General features: G+C 38.2%; 1 protein-coding gene across 1 annotated transcript in view; it reads right to left on the bottom strand.

Moving 5' to 3' along the window:
• Window positions 1–18,398, bottom strand: part of ATP10D (ATPase phospholipid transporting 10D (putative)) — a 114,630-nt gene that overhangs the window by 27,493 nt on the left and 68,739 nt on the right. Inside the window, exons 11-15 of the mRNA XM_001101879.5 lie at window positions 10,843–11,031; window positions 7,195–7,804; window positions 6,437–6,543; window positions 4,391–4,517; window positions 1,677–1,861 (exon numbers count right to left, since the gene is read on the bottom strand). Coding sequence (XP_001101879.4) covers window positions 1,677–1,861; window positions 4,391–4,517; window positions 6,437–6,543; window positions 7,195–7,804; window positions 10,843–11,031 — 1,218 coding nt within the window. The remainder of the gene's footprint in view (window positions 1–1,676; window positions 1,862–4,390; window positions 4,518–6,436; window positions 6,544–7,194; window positions 7,805–10,842; window positions 11,032–18,398) is intronic.

The following is an 18,398-nucleotide window of genomic DNA, read 5'->3' as shown; positions in this document are numbered from 1 at the left end:
CATCTTCTTTGGTTCTGCCCCCTGCAGCTACTGGGAGTTGGCTGCTGGTTGTGGTTACGGGTCACTGGGCCACCGTAAAGAAGAACCCACTCTATTTTTCCCTTTTCTCAAAATGTACCATTTAGCTGGGTGCTGGTTGAGGCCTGACTATAAAAACATGCTAACCAGGCTGGGCGCGGTGGCTCACGCCTGTAATCCCATCACTTTGGGAGGCTAAGGCAGGCAGATCGCGAGGTCAGGAGATCGAGACCACCCTGGCTAAAATGGTGAAACCTCGTTTCTACTAAAAATACAGAAAAAATTAGCCGGGCATGGTGTTGGGAGCCTGTAATCCCAGTTACCCCGGAAGCTGAGGCAGGAGAATGGCGTGAACCCAGGGCGGGGAGCTTGCAGTGAGCCGAGATCACACCATCGCACTCCAGCCTGGGCAACAGAGCAAGACTCCGTCTCAAAAACGAACAAACAAACAAACAAACAGAAACATGCTAACCAATCATGGCAGCCTTAGGCAGGCAAAGCTCAAGAAGTGATCTTGAAGAAAAGTTCCACAAGATTTCAAAGAAGGCAGACTGCAGTGATGGGATTGATATCACTGATTAAGTCTGACTACTGAAGAAGAATGGGAGGAAGTTTTTCAAGAAAAAATAAACAATGTGCACAAATCTTGGAGGGTATCACTATACTGGAAGGCTTCTGAGAAAAATAAAACCCTCATTTATCTGATCAAACATTGGCGTTACAGATTAGCGGGAGGCAAAAATAGAAAAAACTGGTCTGAGTCTAAGCCTCTTATATTCCTTCTTCTTTAAAAAATGACATTTTCCTTTTCCCTTAAACAGTTCTTCAAACTTATGATATTCTTGGGAGCACTATCTAGGAATTACATGAAGGCATGAATTCCCTAAGAGTCTATTTTTAGAATTGCCATAAAAATATTTAATAATTTATTCACCTGATTTCAATAGACACTATCACTTTTTCTCATCTTGAAAGGGAGGTAGATTCCTGTCTCAGGACTTGATATATTTTCTCATTTTGGGCTAAGGCCTGTCAGATCCCTGGTAATCCAGTGTGGATGGGGGGAAAGCAAATAAAAAAAATAAAACAAAACTTTCTCCTAATGCCTTTATTCAGCAATGATTCCTCTGAATCATTATAATTTTCCACTAAGCCTTTAGAAGAACTATGACGCCCTTCCAAGCACAAGGTAGGTTTCTGGATAGAAAAAATTATCAAGAAGCTAATGGTTGCTGGCCGGGCACAGTGGCTTACCCCATAATCTCAGAACTTTGGGAGGCCAAAGCAGGCAGATCACTTGAGGTCAAGAGTTCAAGACCAGCCTGGCCAACATGGTGAAACCCCATCTCTACTAAAAATACAAATACAAATACAGGTGTGGTGGCAGATGCCTGTAATCCCAGCTACTTGAGAGGCTGAAGCAGAATTGCTTGAACCTGGGAGGCAGAGGTTGCAGTGAGCCAAGATAACACACCACTGCACTCCAGCCTGGGTGACAGAGAAAGACTACGTCTCAAAAACAAACAAACAAACAAACAAACAAACAAAAGCTAATGGTTGCTGTTTTGTTTTGTTTTTTATCCTTGCATACATCAAATCTCAGATGTTCCAATAGCTTTGAAAATATAGAAGAACTGGTTTAATCTCAATATACGCACTTTACTTTGGGTATTGAGGATAAAAAGCTTGTCATCTGGCTCTAGTAGTTTGCATGCATAAGCTATGTTGACAGCTGTCTCCTGCTTGTCCCCTGTCAGCATCCAAATCTTGATACCCGCTTTGTGAAGAGCTTCTATAGATTCAGGGACTCCCTCCTGCAGACGGTCTTCAATGCCAGTAGCACCTAAAAAATAACCAAAGTAAAATAGGACTTGTAAGAAACCAAAGCCAGCTGAAGCTCAGCTAGTCTACAGTTGAATCATATCTGTTAGCCAGCTCAACCCTAAACTATATAAACTGCCCAGCTGCCTTTGGAGAGTCAAAGGAGGTTTGACAACCCAGACCAAAATTATATGCAATGTAATATTTTGGGAAGGAAGCCTCAGGGATCAATGAATTTATCAAACTTACTTATTCTCCTTTTGGCTAGTTTTCTTATCTGTAAATTGAAGGTGTTTGAGTCAATTGTTTATGCAACCTTACACTACAATTTTATAATTCTATGATATTCCCAAGGATAAGGGTGGGATTTTATTTATTTTTATTTTTATAGATTTAGGGGGTACAAATGCAGTTTTGTTACACTGAAATACTGTTTAGGGGTGAAATCTGGGTTCTCAGTGTAATCATCATGCCAATAGTGTAAATTGTACCTGTTAGGTAATTTCTCATCCCTTGCCCCCTGAGCTATCCTTCCACTTTTCTGAGTCTCCAATGTCTACTATTTCATTCTCCATGTCCATGTGTACACATTATTTAGCTCTTACTTATAAGCGAGAACATGTGGTACTTGACTTTCTGTTTCTGGGTTATTTCACTTAAGATAATGGCATCCAGTTTCATCCATGTTGCTGCAAAAGACACAATTTCATTCTATTTTACGACTGAGTAGGATTCCATTGTGTATATATATATATATATGCATGTGTGTGTGTAGATATATATATATCACATTTTTCTTTAATCGTTTGTTGATGGACACTTAGATTGATTCTATGACTTTGCTATCGTGAACAGTGCTGTGATAAACCTATGATTGCAAGTACTTTTTTGATATAATGATTTCTTTTCTTTTGGGTAGATAGATACCCAGTAGTGGGATTACTGGATTGAAGGGTAATTCCATTTTCAGTTCTTTGAGAATCTCCATACTGTTTTTCCATAGAATTTGTACTAATTTACATTCCTACCAGCAGTATATAAGCGTTCCTTTTTCTCTGCATCCTTGCCAACATCTGTTGTTTTCTGACATTTTAATAGCCATTCTGACTGGTGTAAGATGGTATCTCACTGTGGTTTGAATTTGCATTTGTCTGCACCTGATAACTAGTGATGTTGAGCATTTTTTCATGTTTGTGGCCACTTGTATGTCTTCTTTAGAAAAATATCTGTTCATGTCCTTTAAAGGGCAGGCTTTTAAAGAATGCTCTTGCCAGTAAGATGCAATGTCTATTTGCAATGTTCTTTCATGGGTCTACAGTTTCTTTTTCTGAAACAACTGGGGCCATATGTGTTTTGGAATTCAAACATTTTTCAGATATTAAAAAAGTAATATGGTGCATATACCATATTCTATAATACTCGGTAATCAAGCATATTAATATTTCTGCAGGAAAACTGACAAATGTTCACACAAATTAGGATAATAAAGAACTATAAATAGTCTTATATCAAATCAGGCATGATTCTTCTGCCAAATGAGTTTTGGCACTAAACCCATGGAGCATTTTTGATTTTGGAATCGCAGATGAGGAAATGTGGACCTATACTACTTACACTGTCACAGAGAAATCACTTAGTGTAGGTATCATTGCTCTATTTGCTAGATACTAAGTTAGGTCAATGCTTTCCTCCTAAATAGAGGAATGGAGCTCAGAAGCTGGTATCTTGGTATATCAGAGCTTATATTAGAATCTAGGTCTCCAGACTCTTAGACAGTGGTTCTCACACTTGACTGCCTTTAGCATCACTTTAGGGAGCTATAAAAAATTCCAATGCCAAAGCCACACAACAGATCACTTGAATCAGAATCTCAGGGATAGGATGCAGGCATCAATATTTTTTAAAGCACTTCAGATAATTCTAAGATTCAGTTTAATCCAAGACAAGAGGGATCAGTTGTGCAATTTTAGTTGAAATCAAGAAGAGAAGAAAAATAAATTTCCTTAGTCCAGTAGCAGATGCAGGATAAAAAGCTTGGAGCCAGGCAGACATGAGTTCCATGTTTGGTTAATTAGTAATGTCAGCCACTGGCATATGACCTTGAACAAGTCATTGAACTATTCTGTGCCCCACATTTCCTCTGCATAAGATGGAAATTTGTTGTGAGAATTCAACAAAAAGATAACACATATTAAGCACCTTATCCAATGCCTGACAAGAGACTCTATTCTGATATTTATCTTGATTTAAACCAAGATATTTATTGGAACATTTACTTGACTTTGTAGTCTATGTTAAGTGTTGGGTTTTACATGATCTTCTTGGGGTGACCATCCTGACCCCATCACAAGTGAAGTCTAGTTCACTGCAGTGGACAACAGAATAGAATGGATTGGAAGTTGGATAGAGATCAGATTGGACAGGGTAGGCAGATCTATATATGTTTATTAAATCACAGTGGAAGAAAAGGCACTGGTGAATAACCCTTATTCAGAGATATCCAGTGTTTTTCAAAATCCTCCATTCAGGCAATACAACGTAATTCACCTACCAAGTAATGTAAGTTTGTTCTCCAACCTCATGGCAGATTCAAGTAGTAATTCTTCCCTGTTGTCAATGCTGGTTTCAGCTAAAAAATGATTCCTCAGCCACTCTGCATATTCAGTGTCACTCATAACCTATGGGAAAAATTAAAAGAGAGGTATGAAGCAAGCCATATGATCTTGTGGGAATACCAGGACTGACCTCTGGCAAAATATCAAACCATCAACTTGTTTTACATATTCCTCCCTCTGGGCACAGCCACGTCAGATCCATATCCTCACATCACCTGGACACTAGCTTCCCAAACTCTGTGGTCAGACTAGTGCAACGATGATGACGGATGGACCCTTTAATTCAGTATTTCTGGAAATTCTAGGCACCATATATGATGACAGTGGATTAATGTCTTTAATGAAATCAGAAAGTATGCAATTGGGAGTGGTCTCCAATTGACAGTTAAATCCAGTTTGATTCTAATGGTGCAGTTGAGAAAATGGTATCAGGACTGTTTAGTTCGAAGGATTCTGTTACCAGCAGCGCCTTTCATATCTTTTGATGGTTTTTTTTTTTTTTTTTTTTTTTTTGGAGACAGAGTCTCATTCTGGCCCAGGCTGCAGTGCAGTGGCATGATCTCGGCTCACTACAAGCTCTGCCTCCCGGGTTCACGCCATTCTCCTTTGATGGTTATTTTATGTGGTTAATGAATGGTAAACAGAGAAGGGTCCTATGGGTGAAACAAGTCTTATTCCAAACAAAAATTAAATGAAATTCCTGGAGAAGTGATCAATGATACATTTTCCTTTGTCTTTAGGTTGCCATAGAAGGAGAAATCTACATTTCGGTTTTTATAAAGCAGAGTGGGGTAAAGGGGGTGAGGCAATTCCTCTCTCTGTCTACTCATTCTTGCCCACGGGTCATTCGATTTGAGAGAATCTGGCACTTGCTGGGCTACATTTTAATCAACGGCAGGATCATTCAATTGAAAAGGCAGAGTTGGTTTAATCATGAACTCTCCATTCTTCCTTTAACTGTGTGTGGGGAAGGCTTTTGATTTTGTTTTTGTTTTTGTTTTGAGATGGAGTTTCGCTCTGTTGTCCAGGCTGGAGTGCAGTGGCGCAATCTCAGCTTACTGCAACCTCCGCCTCCCAAGTTCAAGCAATTCTCCTGTCTCAGCCTCCCGAGTAGCTGGGATTACAGGCATGCACCACCAGACCCGGCTAATTTTTGTATTTTAAGTAGAGACGGGGTTTCACCATGTTAGCCAGGCTGGTCTCAAACTCCTGACCCCAGGTGATCCACCTGCCTCGGCCTCCTGATTACAGGTGTGAGCTACTGTGCCCAGCCATCAGGCTTTTGATTCCTTATGCAGCTGGTTGACTGAGTTCCTTGGGGTCTACAACAGATCCCACTTTCCCTAATGCAGCTCCCATGAACTAAAACTTGGGTAAGAAATGAAAAGTTCTGGTAAGAACATCCCTCAAATAATTTATTGGAGCTCCATCTTCTTTCTTACTAAACTTTGGTTTAGAAAGGATATGCTATGTACCAAAATCATTCTCAATAAAGAATAATCAATACTGAGATAATATTTGGATATTTACCTGAATTTACATATAAAGACTTACGGGCACATAAGAAAAGAGTATTAAGAACTTATAATGAAAAAGTTAAGGCTGATCTGTGGCCTCATTCTTTCCAAAGCAGATTTAATGCTGTAAGACAGAGTGGTCAACATTTTCAAAGTCCTGAGGGAAAGAAAGTAAGATCCAGAGATTTTTGTTCCCAGTCAAACAACTGTTTACATATAAAAGCACTCACAGACATATTGAAACATGCAAGAACTTAGAGAATATAACCTTTAGGGATCCTTCTAGCAAAATACTTTGAACAAACTTCAACCAACCAATATATAGAATAGAGAAGGTAAAAAGAGAGCCAGTGTCCAGGGGACTTCCCCAGTGCCTGGATTAGGGTTTACTACATGCTGGTTTTCAGTCAATGATAGTTAAACAAGGAAAAAACAAAAAAGATGGAGTGCACTAAGCAGTCTCACCTTCTTTGCTATACATAAAGTACGAAGGCCTTGTTTGGCATAGTCATCCAAGTGCCTCTGGGTTTTCTCCCTTATTATCATCTGCTGTTTTTCCGGACTTGCTCCATCTGAAATAATGGACAAGATGCTTGAGTTCCTACCTGTCTGCCAAATTACAGAAATACTTTTTAAAACAATAATAGTTTAATCCACACTAAACAAACACATAAAAAAGCCTTCTGGTTTTGAATCCCAAAGGGGTATCTGTAAAAGGGACCACTCAGAATAAATCTTTCCCTCGTTTCTTTCCCCTTGGGCAGAGGAAAGTACACGAACTTGATACAAACACTGTTCCCAAATCATCAATAACAACAGTAACATAACTATAATGCTGCTAGCTGACATTTATTGGGCACTTTCCATTTGCTAGGCACTTGGCCAAAGGCTCTTCAAATACACTGCATGTAGTATGTCATTAAACCTTTCAGGAACCTATAAAGGAGGTACTATAAGACTCATTGAGTTGAAGACTTAGGCACAGAATAGTTAGCTAACTTTATCAAGACCCCACTAATGATGGAGTTCACATTTGAACTCAGATCTGGGTAGCCCCAAAACTTACTTGCTTTCCCATCAAATCCTAGGCAGCTTCCCCCTACTTTACCAAATGCGATTAGTCCCCAAATATCTATTTCTTCGCCTTTATAAAGTCATCGAGTGTGGTCTTTTAATCTCCGAGCTTTTCAAATTACTACTATCTCATTTTTGCATAAGCTTACCTGGGGAAGCCACTGACAGTAACTCCATGATCACAGAATCGGCGCCCTTTGTATACACCACAACTTGATTGGAAAGGGGGTGCCGGACAACAACAGACATTCTTTTTCTTACTGAGTCAAAGGGCAGGATGTGTAGGAGTTGAAATGTTAATGGTCCCAAAGCAGCAAAGTCCACCATGACCTGCTCTGGTGTCCGAGACTGTAAAGTGCACTGGTAAGCCCTGGCAGCATACACTAAGGCCGCTTCGTCTGGGCTCTCAGCCTCATAACACAGGTTGCAGGCCATTGGCTGTCCAGGGAGGGACTCTGCCTTGCCATTCAGAAGGCCTGCATCACTGTGTTGTTTCTCTGTTTCTGTGCAGCAAGCTGAGCTACTGGAGCACTGGGGGCTCTCACACACCTGGGAGACCTCTTCCTCCACAGGTGAAGCCGGTTTTATTCGACTAAAGAGAGGGAGTCTGCTCACAAAGGCGTTTGGAACTCCAGAAGATGGCTCTTTCCCACTGTTAAGCGATGGTGAACTTGATCTTCGGACAGACAATCTCTGGAAAAGACTTTTAATCTCTTCCAAAGACTTAATGGGCAACCCCCCCAGTGAAGGGTGCCTGATCTATAAAAGACAATTTAGGAAGGTCTCAATACAGTCAAAAGCAGTTTATAACAACTTTGAAGGCAAACTGGACATAAATTAGATATAAAAAGAGTTACCACTCTCTTAAATGGCTAGCATCCCATTCCTTACTTACAACCGCCATGGAAAATATTAATACAAATAAAACTTTGTTTTTAAATAAATATTTAGATAATTTGATTTTTATTAATATTTTTAATATTTATGTAATACTTTGCTAATATTTTAATAATATTAAAATGAATGACATACATTTCTACAACCATTTAGAAAGAAATTTGACAACTGATAATAAAACACATAAAATGTTAATATTGCTAGCAGTGGGCATCCTTCAGCAATTTTTTTCTAAAGAAATAACTTGAAACAAGGAATTCCATGATCTTAATTGTGTGCATCCTAACCATAACAATCTTAAAACTATAAGCAAATTAAGTATTCAGTAACAGCAAAATTGACACATCTTGAAATGTTATATAATATTTAAAAATAAAGCTTATAAAGTCTATAGGGGAATACCAAAAAAGTTATGAGACTAGTGTAAAAAAAGTAACAAGTAATAATACACATAACAAAAACACCAGAAGAAAGCAAATCAAAAGATTAACAAAATGTATTTTTCTCTTTTATTTTCTAGATTCTGCAAAAGTTTGTTACTTTGACTTTTCTTTTAAATGGACCAGTAAGCAAAGTAGCTTCATCAAGAAGAGTTATCAATATCATAATGTGGATTTGAATTTCTATTTTCATAGAACTTTTTCTTATTTGTACACCCTGGTTTCTCTTAAATCTTAACTTTTATCAGTGATTAAACTGAGAAATTCACATTAATTATGGAAGGCCAATTAACTGGATGGAAAAATTTTCTCATTCAGAAATGCTCAATAAATTAAAAAGTTTTCCCCTAAAAATAACTAATTTTATAATAATTTGAAGGTCTTATGCTGGTTGACTTTCAAACTTATCAGCAACTCAAAAATGAAGAGTAAAACCCAATCACAGATGAGGTTTCTGTATCTCACATGAATGCTGATTAGCTACTTATTCACTGCCTTTCTATCGTTACTTTGAAATACCATGAGGCTTAGACTCTTATATGCTTCACAGATTTTCTTTCAAGCAGTAGAATATTATATTCTTTAAGAATAAGGCAATAATATTTCTTAAAAGGAAAACATCAAAAGATACTTACTTTGAAAACAGATTTATTAGAAAAATTATGTGGGGGGAAAAGAACAGCCTTTATTCTGTAACTGCATAATCATTTTTTCAAAGAGCAACTTCCTAGGCAAAACCTTGTAAAAATACAGTTCCTGATGAAGCTCAACTTGACTGGAAGGAAATTATTTTTATGTTAAAGTTGACCACCTCAGAAGCTGCCAAAAGAAAATGATCTGATGGAAAATTAAATCGAATTGGGTTGTGCTGCAAATTGAATTTTAAGTGAGTAAAAGGTGAGATAGTTATACACAAGGAGGCTAGCACAGCAAGTGGTGAATCACCAGCCCATTAAACAAGTTTTCCTCCTCATTGAAAATGAATTTACCATGAATTCTAAGCTACAAATAGACTTTAAAAATCTAGGGGTTTTTTTGGCCAGGTGTGGTGGCTCATGCCTGTAATCCTAGCACTTTGTGAGGCTGATGTGGGAGGATTGCTTGAGCTCAGGAGTTCAAGACAAGCCTGGAAAACATAGCGAGATTCCATCTCCACAAAAATTTTTAAAAATAGCTGGGCATGGTGGCAAACACTTGTGGTCCCAGCTACTCAGAAGGCTGAGGCAGTAGGATTGCTTGAGCTCAGGAGGTCAAAGCTGCAGTAAGCTGTGATTACACCATGCAGCTTCAGGCTGGGTGACAGAGTTGAGACCCTGTCTCAGAAAAAAACAAAAAAGGCCAGGAGCAGTGGCTCACGCCTCTAATCCCAGCACTCTGGGAGGCTGAGACAGGCAGATCACCTGAGGTCAGGAATTTGAGACCAGCCTGGCCAACATGGTGAAACCCTGTCTCTACTAAAACTACAAAAATTAGCCAGGCGTGGTTGTGGGTGCCTATAATCCAGCTACTCAGGAGGCTGAGGCAGGAGAATTGCTTGAACCTGAGAGGCGGAGGTTGCAGTGAACTGAGATCATGCCTCTGCACTCCAGCCTGGGAGACAGGATAAGACTCTGTCTCAAAAGAAAAAAATCTTTAAACATGATATTGAATCCAATACTGTATATTTTGCTTGATACAGTGTATATGATATTGGAGGTCTCAGAAGTCTCAAAGAAAGCTTCAATTTGGCAAATAAACTAAAGCAAAATGAACTGTTCTCATCACTACCCTCTTAGAGGCAAATAATATAGTAGCACTGAGCTGTATTTCCTAGGTTCAAATCCCACCTCCCCCACAAATCTGTATTGTGACCCTGGGTAAATTACTTAGCCTCATCTGTAAAATGGAGACTAGTAGGGTAATAGCATCTAACTCATAGGATTGTTAGGAGGATTAAACTTGTTAATACCAATAAATCACTTAGACCAGCGAACCTCAACCATTTTGGCACCAGGGACCAGTTTTGTGAAGACAATTTTCCACGGACAGGTTGGGTAGGACCTCAGATCATCAGGTATTAGATTCTCTGGATATTAGGATTCTCATATGGAGGACACAACCTAGATCCCTCGCATATGCAGTTCATAATAGGGTTCGCATTCCTATGAGAATCTAAAGCTGCCCCTGATCTGACAGGAGGTGGAGCTCAGGCAGTAATGCTCACTGGTTCTCTCCTCCCCTCCTGCTGCGCAGACTGGTTCCTAACAGGCCACAGACTGTCACCGGTCTGTGACCAGGGGGGTTGGGGGCCCATGACATAAACTATGGTAAGTGCAGAGCACAGAAGAAATGCTGAATCAGTGTTATATAGCTGCTATTATTTATCATTTTTATCCATATATCAAGCTCAGTACAGATACATTTAAACCCAAAATTCTCTTCCAGAAAGTGACGCTTGTTTGCATTAGAGAACTTACTCACCTTTTGTCTGCATTGGTTAGGAGCAGAAACGACTACTGTGTTGCAAATTGCCAATGCAATGAAGAAGTCGATGATGTACAAAGTTTCCAGTAGTGGATTTTGGACGGTCTCATCTAGTGGCATAAAGAGCCGAGGTGTAATCTGACTAAATTTGTCTAAAAGCCTGGTGTCTGGTACCACATCTGTTTCCTGAAAATCCAATGAGACAGTGTGTTGTTATAAGAAGTATATAAAAGTTAGTTTTAAATCAACATAAGAAATAACTTGTATAGCCAGGATCATGAATCATGAGATGGTAAACTTTATTTTTCTAAAAACAATTTTAATGTGTATCCTGTCATGGGAAGTGAGAATAGGGAAATAAAAGACATAAAAACAAATGGATAATCCAGAATGCACATTATCAATGGAGACTATCTTAACTATTAAACTAAACAGGAATTCAATTTTCACCAAATCTAGCTGAGTGTTTTCTCATTTTGAAATACATAATAGCAGAGGTAGATTTTATTGAGCCCAGAATTCTACCTTGGTCATAGATTTATTCACCATCACTTGATGAATACTAACTCTTAAACTTTGGGCATTATTCATACCATGTTATTGCAACAAAATATTTTATGGCTTAAGTTACTACTATTAAAAAAAACCTCTCCAAAAATAAAAATTATAAGCAGGCTAACATATTTTATCAGCATTTTCAAGTAATACAAGACATTAATAAGGGTTCTTCCAGATTTTTTGATCACCACATACATCTGGCAGCTATGCTTTCTTCTCAGTACAGGTTTGTTCTAAGAAGTTGTTATTGAAAGAAAGTACTCCATTTTGTTTGACACAGTGCTTCTCACACTTATGTGAGAGTACTAGTTTTGACAAAATAATGTTGTAGTAGAAATCTAAGTATAATCCAGTAACATACAGTTAACTGCTTTAGAAATTTTTCAGCTAAGTCAAAGGAGGAACCACATGCTCAGAATCAATGGTACAAAAGCACCATTGTATTCTAAGAGTCCTAGAGGCAGCTGGCCCGCAAAGCACACTGACTGCAGGAAAGCCAGGAGAGGAGATTTAGAGAAAAGAGTAAAATATAAGGATGTATGACATGGACTCAGAAGATTATGGCTTATATTTATGCTTAAAAGTTTGGTGAGAGTTAGCATAGGTTTAATAAGAAGAGAGGATGGGATGGAAAACATATGGGTTAGGTTCAGGTCTTAGCTCCACCACATACTAACTGGAGGTCTTGGGCAGCTTACTTAACCTCCTTTTCCTCTTCTGTCTAATGGTAAAAATAACACTTACCTCCCAGGTGGCTGTACAAAGTAAATGAGATAATGACTAAGATGAGACCAGTATAACAGTAACCTAAGTAATTTAATGTTCCTTTTCCTTCCTTCTTTCTCAAACGACACACTCACCTTCAGACAGGTTAGCAGTCTCACCTGGCTTCCAGAGTCACCAAGTTACCTGCTGTCAAAAAGCATTGCTAACTTTCTAACTAAATTCATTAATTCTACTGGCTTGTGCTATTTGACTTAGCAAAATTTGAATCTTGTTCAGTTTGATGGAGTTCATAGCCATTCATGATCTGATGGTTGTTAATTAATAAGTTGATCACATTTTCTCATGAGTCTCACATATACAATAACTCTGAGGTGGCGCTAGTGCTAGACCCTCAGTTACTCAGGGAACAACTCTGGCCTTAAGGACCCCCTTTCCAAAGTCAGTAGAAGAAAGTGGTAAAGTTAGAGAGACTTATTTATTTGGTCAATGAAGAGATGCCTGGGAAATTTGTTGCATGGTATTTTACCAAGGCCTATGATTATGTTGTTGTTTAGTGCTTATGAGATTCCACAGGTCAGGGCAATATTTCCAATGGCATCCTTCTCTGAATGTTAACATGGAATAAGCAAAAAATTAACAAAGAGTTCTATACTGAAATAAGTTTAAGAAATGTTTAAACAAGTTTTTTAATTTCAGCATTTCTCAGAGAGTTTAATGGGTATTAGGAATCTCCAAGAAGAGGCTAGTATGTACAGGCTTTTCAAATTCTATTTTTTAGAGACTTCTTTTATAGAAGACATTTGAGACTGAGTCAGAGACCACAGAAGCTAATAGTGATTTCATTGTATCAATGATCTCAGCAATTATTTAACTAATAATTGGTTCAGAACATAAGGATTATCTTGCATTCCGACGTCAATCTAACATTGATGAAAGGTTTGCAACTACTGCATTTGTGACAAATGCTACTTACTATGGTCTGAATGTTTGGGTCTCTCCAAAATTTGTATGCTGAAATCCTAACCAGCAAGGTGATGGTATTAGGAAGTGCAGCCCTTTGGGGTGATTAGGTTATGAGGGCAGTGACTTCATAAATGGGATTAAAGTCCTTATAAAACAGGTCCAAGGGAGTTTGTCCACCATATGAAGACACAGTAAAAGAAGGTACTGTTTTTATGAAACAGGAAGCAGGCCCTCACCAGACCCCAAATCTGCTGGCTCCTTGAACTTGGACTTTCCAGCCTCCAGATCTGTGAAAAATAAATTTCTGTTGTTTATAAGCTACCCAGTTTATGGTATTTTTGTTCTGGCAGCCTGAATGGACTAAGACACTATTTATGTAGTCAACGTAATATGCCATTCAGGGAATCCAATGACTGCATGACTGAAAGGCTGTGCCATGGCCATGAGAACAAAAGTAATACTGAAGTTGGCCCAAGCTGGAGATGAGTGGGAACAGTGTGTGAAAGTGGGGTTGTGTGGCTCTGGTCAGCAAAATTGTGCTGAGAAGTATTGTCAAAATAAAGTGGGAAAAATCTAGAAAGTCAGAACCATAGAAGACCTTGAAAAGCAACATAAAACAATATACATAAAAGAGCCCAGAAGATTTAAGGAAAGGTCTATATACAAGGAAGCTTCAGGCATGGCTCATTCTTCTACTTTAGTTGGTCCCACTAAATTAAGTTAATTTCTAGTGACTAGGAAGTTAGTCACCAATTAAGGTGAAGATAGAGAGTCACCACATGCAATTCTTACCTGCTTGACTGTATCTGTAGCTGTTTCTCCCAAGATCAAAATCTTCCTTACTGAGACCCAAGATTACATTATTAACTTTTGCTCTTTTGTCGGTGATGGATGGTTTCTGCCTTCTCTGGATGCCTGTTAACTTCAGAACCAGGCTCAAACCATCTTACTTTAAATAATTCCTTACATATGTATGGAATCTCTCCCCAGAGAATTTGGAAGGCCCATTAAAGTAAGGACTGTATCTTATTGATCTTTGGATTCCTAACTCAGTACCTGACACATGGGTAAGCAATAAAAGTGTATTGCCATATGTTACTATAATTTGCTAATCTCATATCTCATAAGGAAAGAGAGGGAGAAACAACCAGATGAAAAAGATGTTCTTCTTTGGAAAATAAACACATATTACCACCCACTGGGCTTAAGTAGGTATTTTTTTAAAATTCAAGAAAATTTTTACTTCAAAAGAGAGTGCAGATTACAGAGCATGATGTAGACAGCTTCCCATAATGTAAACAAAGCCTTATTTGGTTTCCTGGTGAGAGTCTAGTCTCTTTGTCCTAATCTTGTATGGTATCTGCCTATCTCAAATTTTAGATTTACCCTCATAATTCCTATTATGCCTTCCTACTAAGTTGTAGATTTCACATTCAGGTTTACTCCTTTCTTTTTTTTTCTCTCTCTCTCCTCTATTTAAATTCAAATTAACAAGCAAAAACTGGCCAAAACTCCCTTTGCCCTTTAATAGTGTTTGTTGAATCTTTTGAATGGCTTTCATATAATTTAAATGTTAAATTTGTTTTAAAACAGAGAGAAGCAGCAGCCCGCTATAATTGTTTATGCAAAACTTTAAAAACCCACGGTTTAGTAATGGACAAAGGATGGGGCATAAAGTTGATCAAGGATCTCTAATACTGTTCTTCACTCTTCCCCTAGTTCCACCTGTACCCAAAGTTTTTCATTTCATTGCCAGATGCCACTCTACTCATTTTAAGGGTTCACCACTCCACCATTGCAACTTTGGCTTAAGAGTGGGCGCAAATATATTCTATTGCCACCACTCCCTCCCCACTGATTCCTAAACAACACAGTCCTGAAAAAAAAAAAAGAGACAAAGGTCAATAACTACATGCTAACAATTCCTCCTGCACACCACATTCTCCCACGGCCCTGTGGTTCTGAATGTCTGCATGTACCACATGCTGTAAGCTCCAAATGCCTTTCCTTCCTTTTCCAATCTGTGATCCTCTCTCTACTCATTAGTTTAATCCTAACTCAAGTTGTAGCTCTTTCAGGCAGCCTTTCTTGATCCTTCTTCACTTCCTTAGAGCTGATCACTCCCTTCTTTGTGACCTTACTATACTTACTTTACTTTACTTTCGATATACTTACTATACTTTGGATTAACTACTGTGACTACATCTTTACTGCCGGTTTATAATTATTTGTTTATATGTCTATCTTCTCTAGCTAGAACAAAACTGAAGGCTGAGGTCATGTCTTATTCCAGTTTTATGCCATGTCTAGTATTATGTCCAGTATTATGCCATGCCGTCCATTAATTCATTAATAAATTCATTATCTCATAAATATTTATTGCTAATCTGTGGTGCCAGGCACCTCTGAAGGTAAGAGGTGTGCAAAGAACAGACAGGATCCTGGCTTACATGTAACTCACATTCTACCTTGGGGAGAGAGTAGATCCAAAACTATCCTAACAGCAAATAAATAAGATGCCTTTATATTGAGACAGAGAGAGACAAGGGAGAGATGGAATGTACTTGGAACTGGGTGGCAGAGAAGGCTTCACTGAGGAGGTATTTGAACTGAGGCTCAATGACAGAAAGGAGACAGCTATACAAAGATCTAAGAGAAGAGCATTTCACGTAGAATAAACAGTATCCTTGTTGAATGAAAAACTCCAGAAAATTAAAGACGCATAAACACACTGGCTTACAAAGTAAAAGTTCCTATTTCTAAAACAGGTACTATGAACCCAGGACTCATGGGCCTCAGTGACATTCTAATGCCCAAAGGCTGGTACATCTTCATCAGTACCCTGCCTGGCATCCTCACTTGCTGGCTCACAACTTGCCTCCTTTGAAGGGTGCCATCTTACAACCTTCCACTTTTAGACATCACAACTCTCAGAATGCCCTCAAGCTGGTGTTCTTAACCTGGGCTCCACAGATGGGCTTTTAGAATTTTATATGATATATTTACAGATGCTTATTTTTCAGATAAAAGATTATGTAGTTTTCTCAAAATAATCTTTAGTCTTCAAAAGGATAAAATCAACTTGCCTAGACCAAGATTGAGAAATAATCTTATACATTGAGGAAGACCATGACCTACTTATTCTATATATTAGGGGTATGGTTTTACAAAACACAAATACAAGAAGGACAACAATAACAGCAACACATCCATATAATCAGTAATGACACTGGAGTATAAGGCAAATGAAAAGAAAATGGCCCAGATTAAAAGACAGCCTGGTAAGTAGCTTCTTCCAACAACCTTTAAAAATACTTTATTGAGAATGGACCTGCCAGCCATTGTGCTAGATGTCGATTCAAGATGGATAAATCCTTCTCTCAGGGAGTTAATGGTGGATTGCCAGAGGCAGAAATAAGACCAATGCCATGTGGATGAAGGGATGGAGGGACGGTGTAAACAGAGCTCGGACGCTGAAAGAAAAGAATCTGAGAAGTCTTCAGAAAAAAAAGTGATATTTAATTTAGTTTTTAAAGAAATAAATATTTCACCAGATTTGGTGGATGGAGGTAGTATATGAAGACAGAATATATTTTAGACAGAGTAAATTTATCTATAAAGGGACAAAGACTTTAAACTAAGAAATAACCAATTATTTGTTCCATGAATAGGGTGAGGTTTGATCAAGAAACCAATAAGGTGCGGCATAGACCCACCTTATTACCAAACTGTGCTGCTTCTGTCTAAACAACAGCCAACATGTTCTTACTTTCAGGTGGATGTAAAATGAAAAAATTCAATACAAGGATAGATAAAAAGATATAATAGAAGAAAATATATCGATAAATAGAAGAAAAATATATTTCTGATATGGTCTTATAATGAGTATACAGAATGAACTGTGTACATTCCTTTCTTCTTCCATTTTACAAGTTGGAGAAATATTAAGTCTTGGAATCACTTGACATATGCCTAAGATATAACATAATAGTTTTCATATTAGTGCCACAGAAAGGACATGGACTGAAAAGATCACTCTAGTTGCTGTAGTTATGCATTTGTTGACAATTTGAGAAGAATCAGGATCCTGGGAAGCTCAAGGCCTTCCCAGTACAAATAAGACCCCTGGGGTCTACTCATGTCATGTCTCAACTATGAAAAACATATGATAAATTCAATGTAGAAACACAAAGCTTCCCCAAAGCTGATTTATTCTTGTTATTTCACCTATTTTGTAGGTATTATCAGTCTGATGGCTGGGAAATCCTCATCTTGGTAAAACACAAGACTTAATAAAATGTAAAAGGCAGAGAAGGAAATTGAACTTTTATACAGGTAATTTTAAATATAGCAAAATGTTGATTTCTAATTTTTTTTCACACAGCACCTTTCCCTCTTTTCCCCATCAGCTACATGGTCCTCTAGTTTTTCTGGAGTAAAATGGATTTGTTAATGGATGTGACTAGACAGTTCCTGACACTTCCCACTGGAACTCATGAACACAGTCTGTTGAACTCTGAAATTGATATATTAAAAAATGACCTTCTGACCACATGATTATCTCAATAGATGCAGAAAAGGCTTTTGACAAAATTCAACAGCCCTTCATGCTAAAAACGCTCAATAAATTCGGTATTGATGGAATGTACCTCAAAATAATAAGAGCTATTTATGACAAACCCACAGCCAATATCATACTGAATGGGCAAAAACTGGAAAAATTCCCTTTGAAAACTGGCACAAGACAGGGATGCCCTCTCTCACCACTCCTATTCAACATAGTGTTGGAAGTTCTGGCTAGGGCAATCAGGTAAGAGAAAGAAATCAAGGGTATTCAGTTAGGAAAAGAAGAAGTCAAATTGTCCCTCTTTGCAGATGACATGATTGTATATTTAGAAAACCCCATTGTCTCAGCCCAAAATCTCCTTAAGTTGATAAGAACCTTCAGCAAAGTCTCAGGATACAAAACTAATGTGCAAAAATCACAAGCATTCTTATACACCAGTAACAGACAAACAGAGAGCCAAATCAGGAATGAACTTCCATTCACAATTGCTTCAAAGAGAATAAAATACCTAGGAATCCAACTTACAAGGGATGTAAAGGACCTCTTCAAGGAGAACTACAAACCACTGCTCAGTGAAATCAAAGAGGACACAAACAAATGGAAGAACATACCATGCTCATGGATAGGAAGAATCAATATCGTGAAAATGGCCATACTGCCCAAGGTTATTTATAGATTCAATGCCATCCCCATCAAGCTACCAATGACTTTCTTCACAGAACTGGAAAAAACTGCTGTA

This window comes from Macaca mulatta, chromosome 5, assembly GCF_049350105.2.
Source record: "Macaca mulatta isolate MMU2019108-1 chromosome 5, T2T-MMU8v2.0, whole genome shotgun sequence".
Classification (NCBI taxonomy): domain Eukaryota; kingdom Metazoa; phylum Chordata; class Mammalia; order Primates; family Cercopithecidae; genus Macaca; species Macaca mulatta.
The sequence above is the reverse complement of the archived record's forward strand: the minus strand, read 5'-3'. Positions and strand labels throughout refer to the sequence as shown.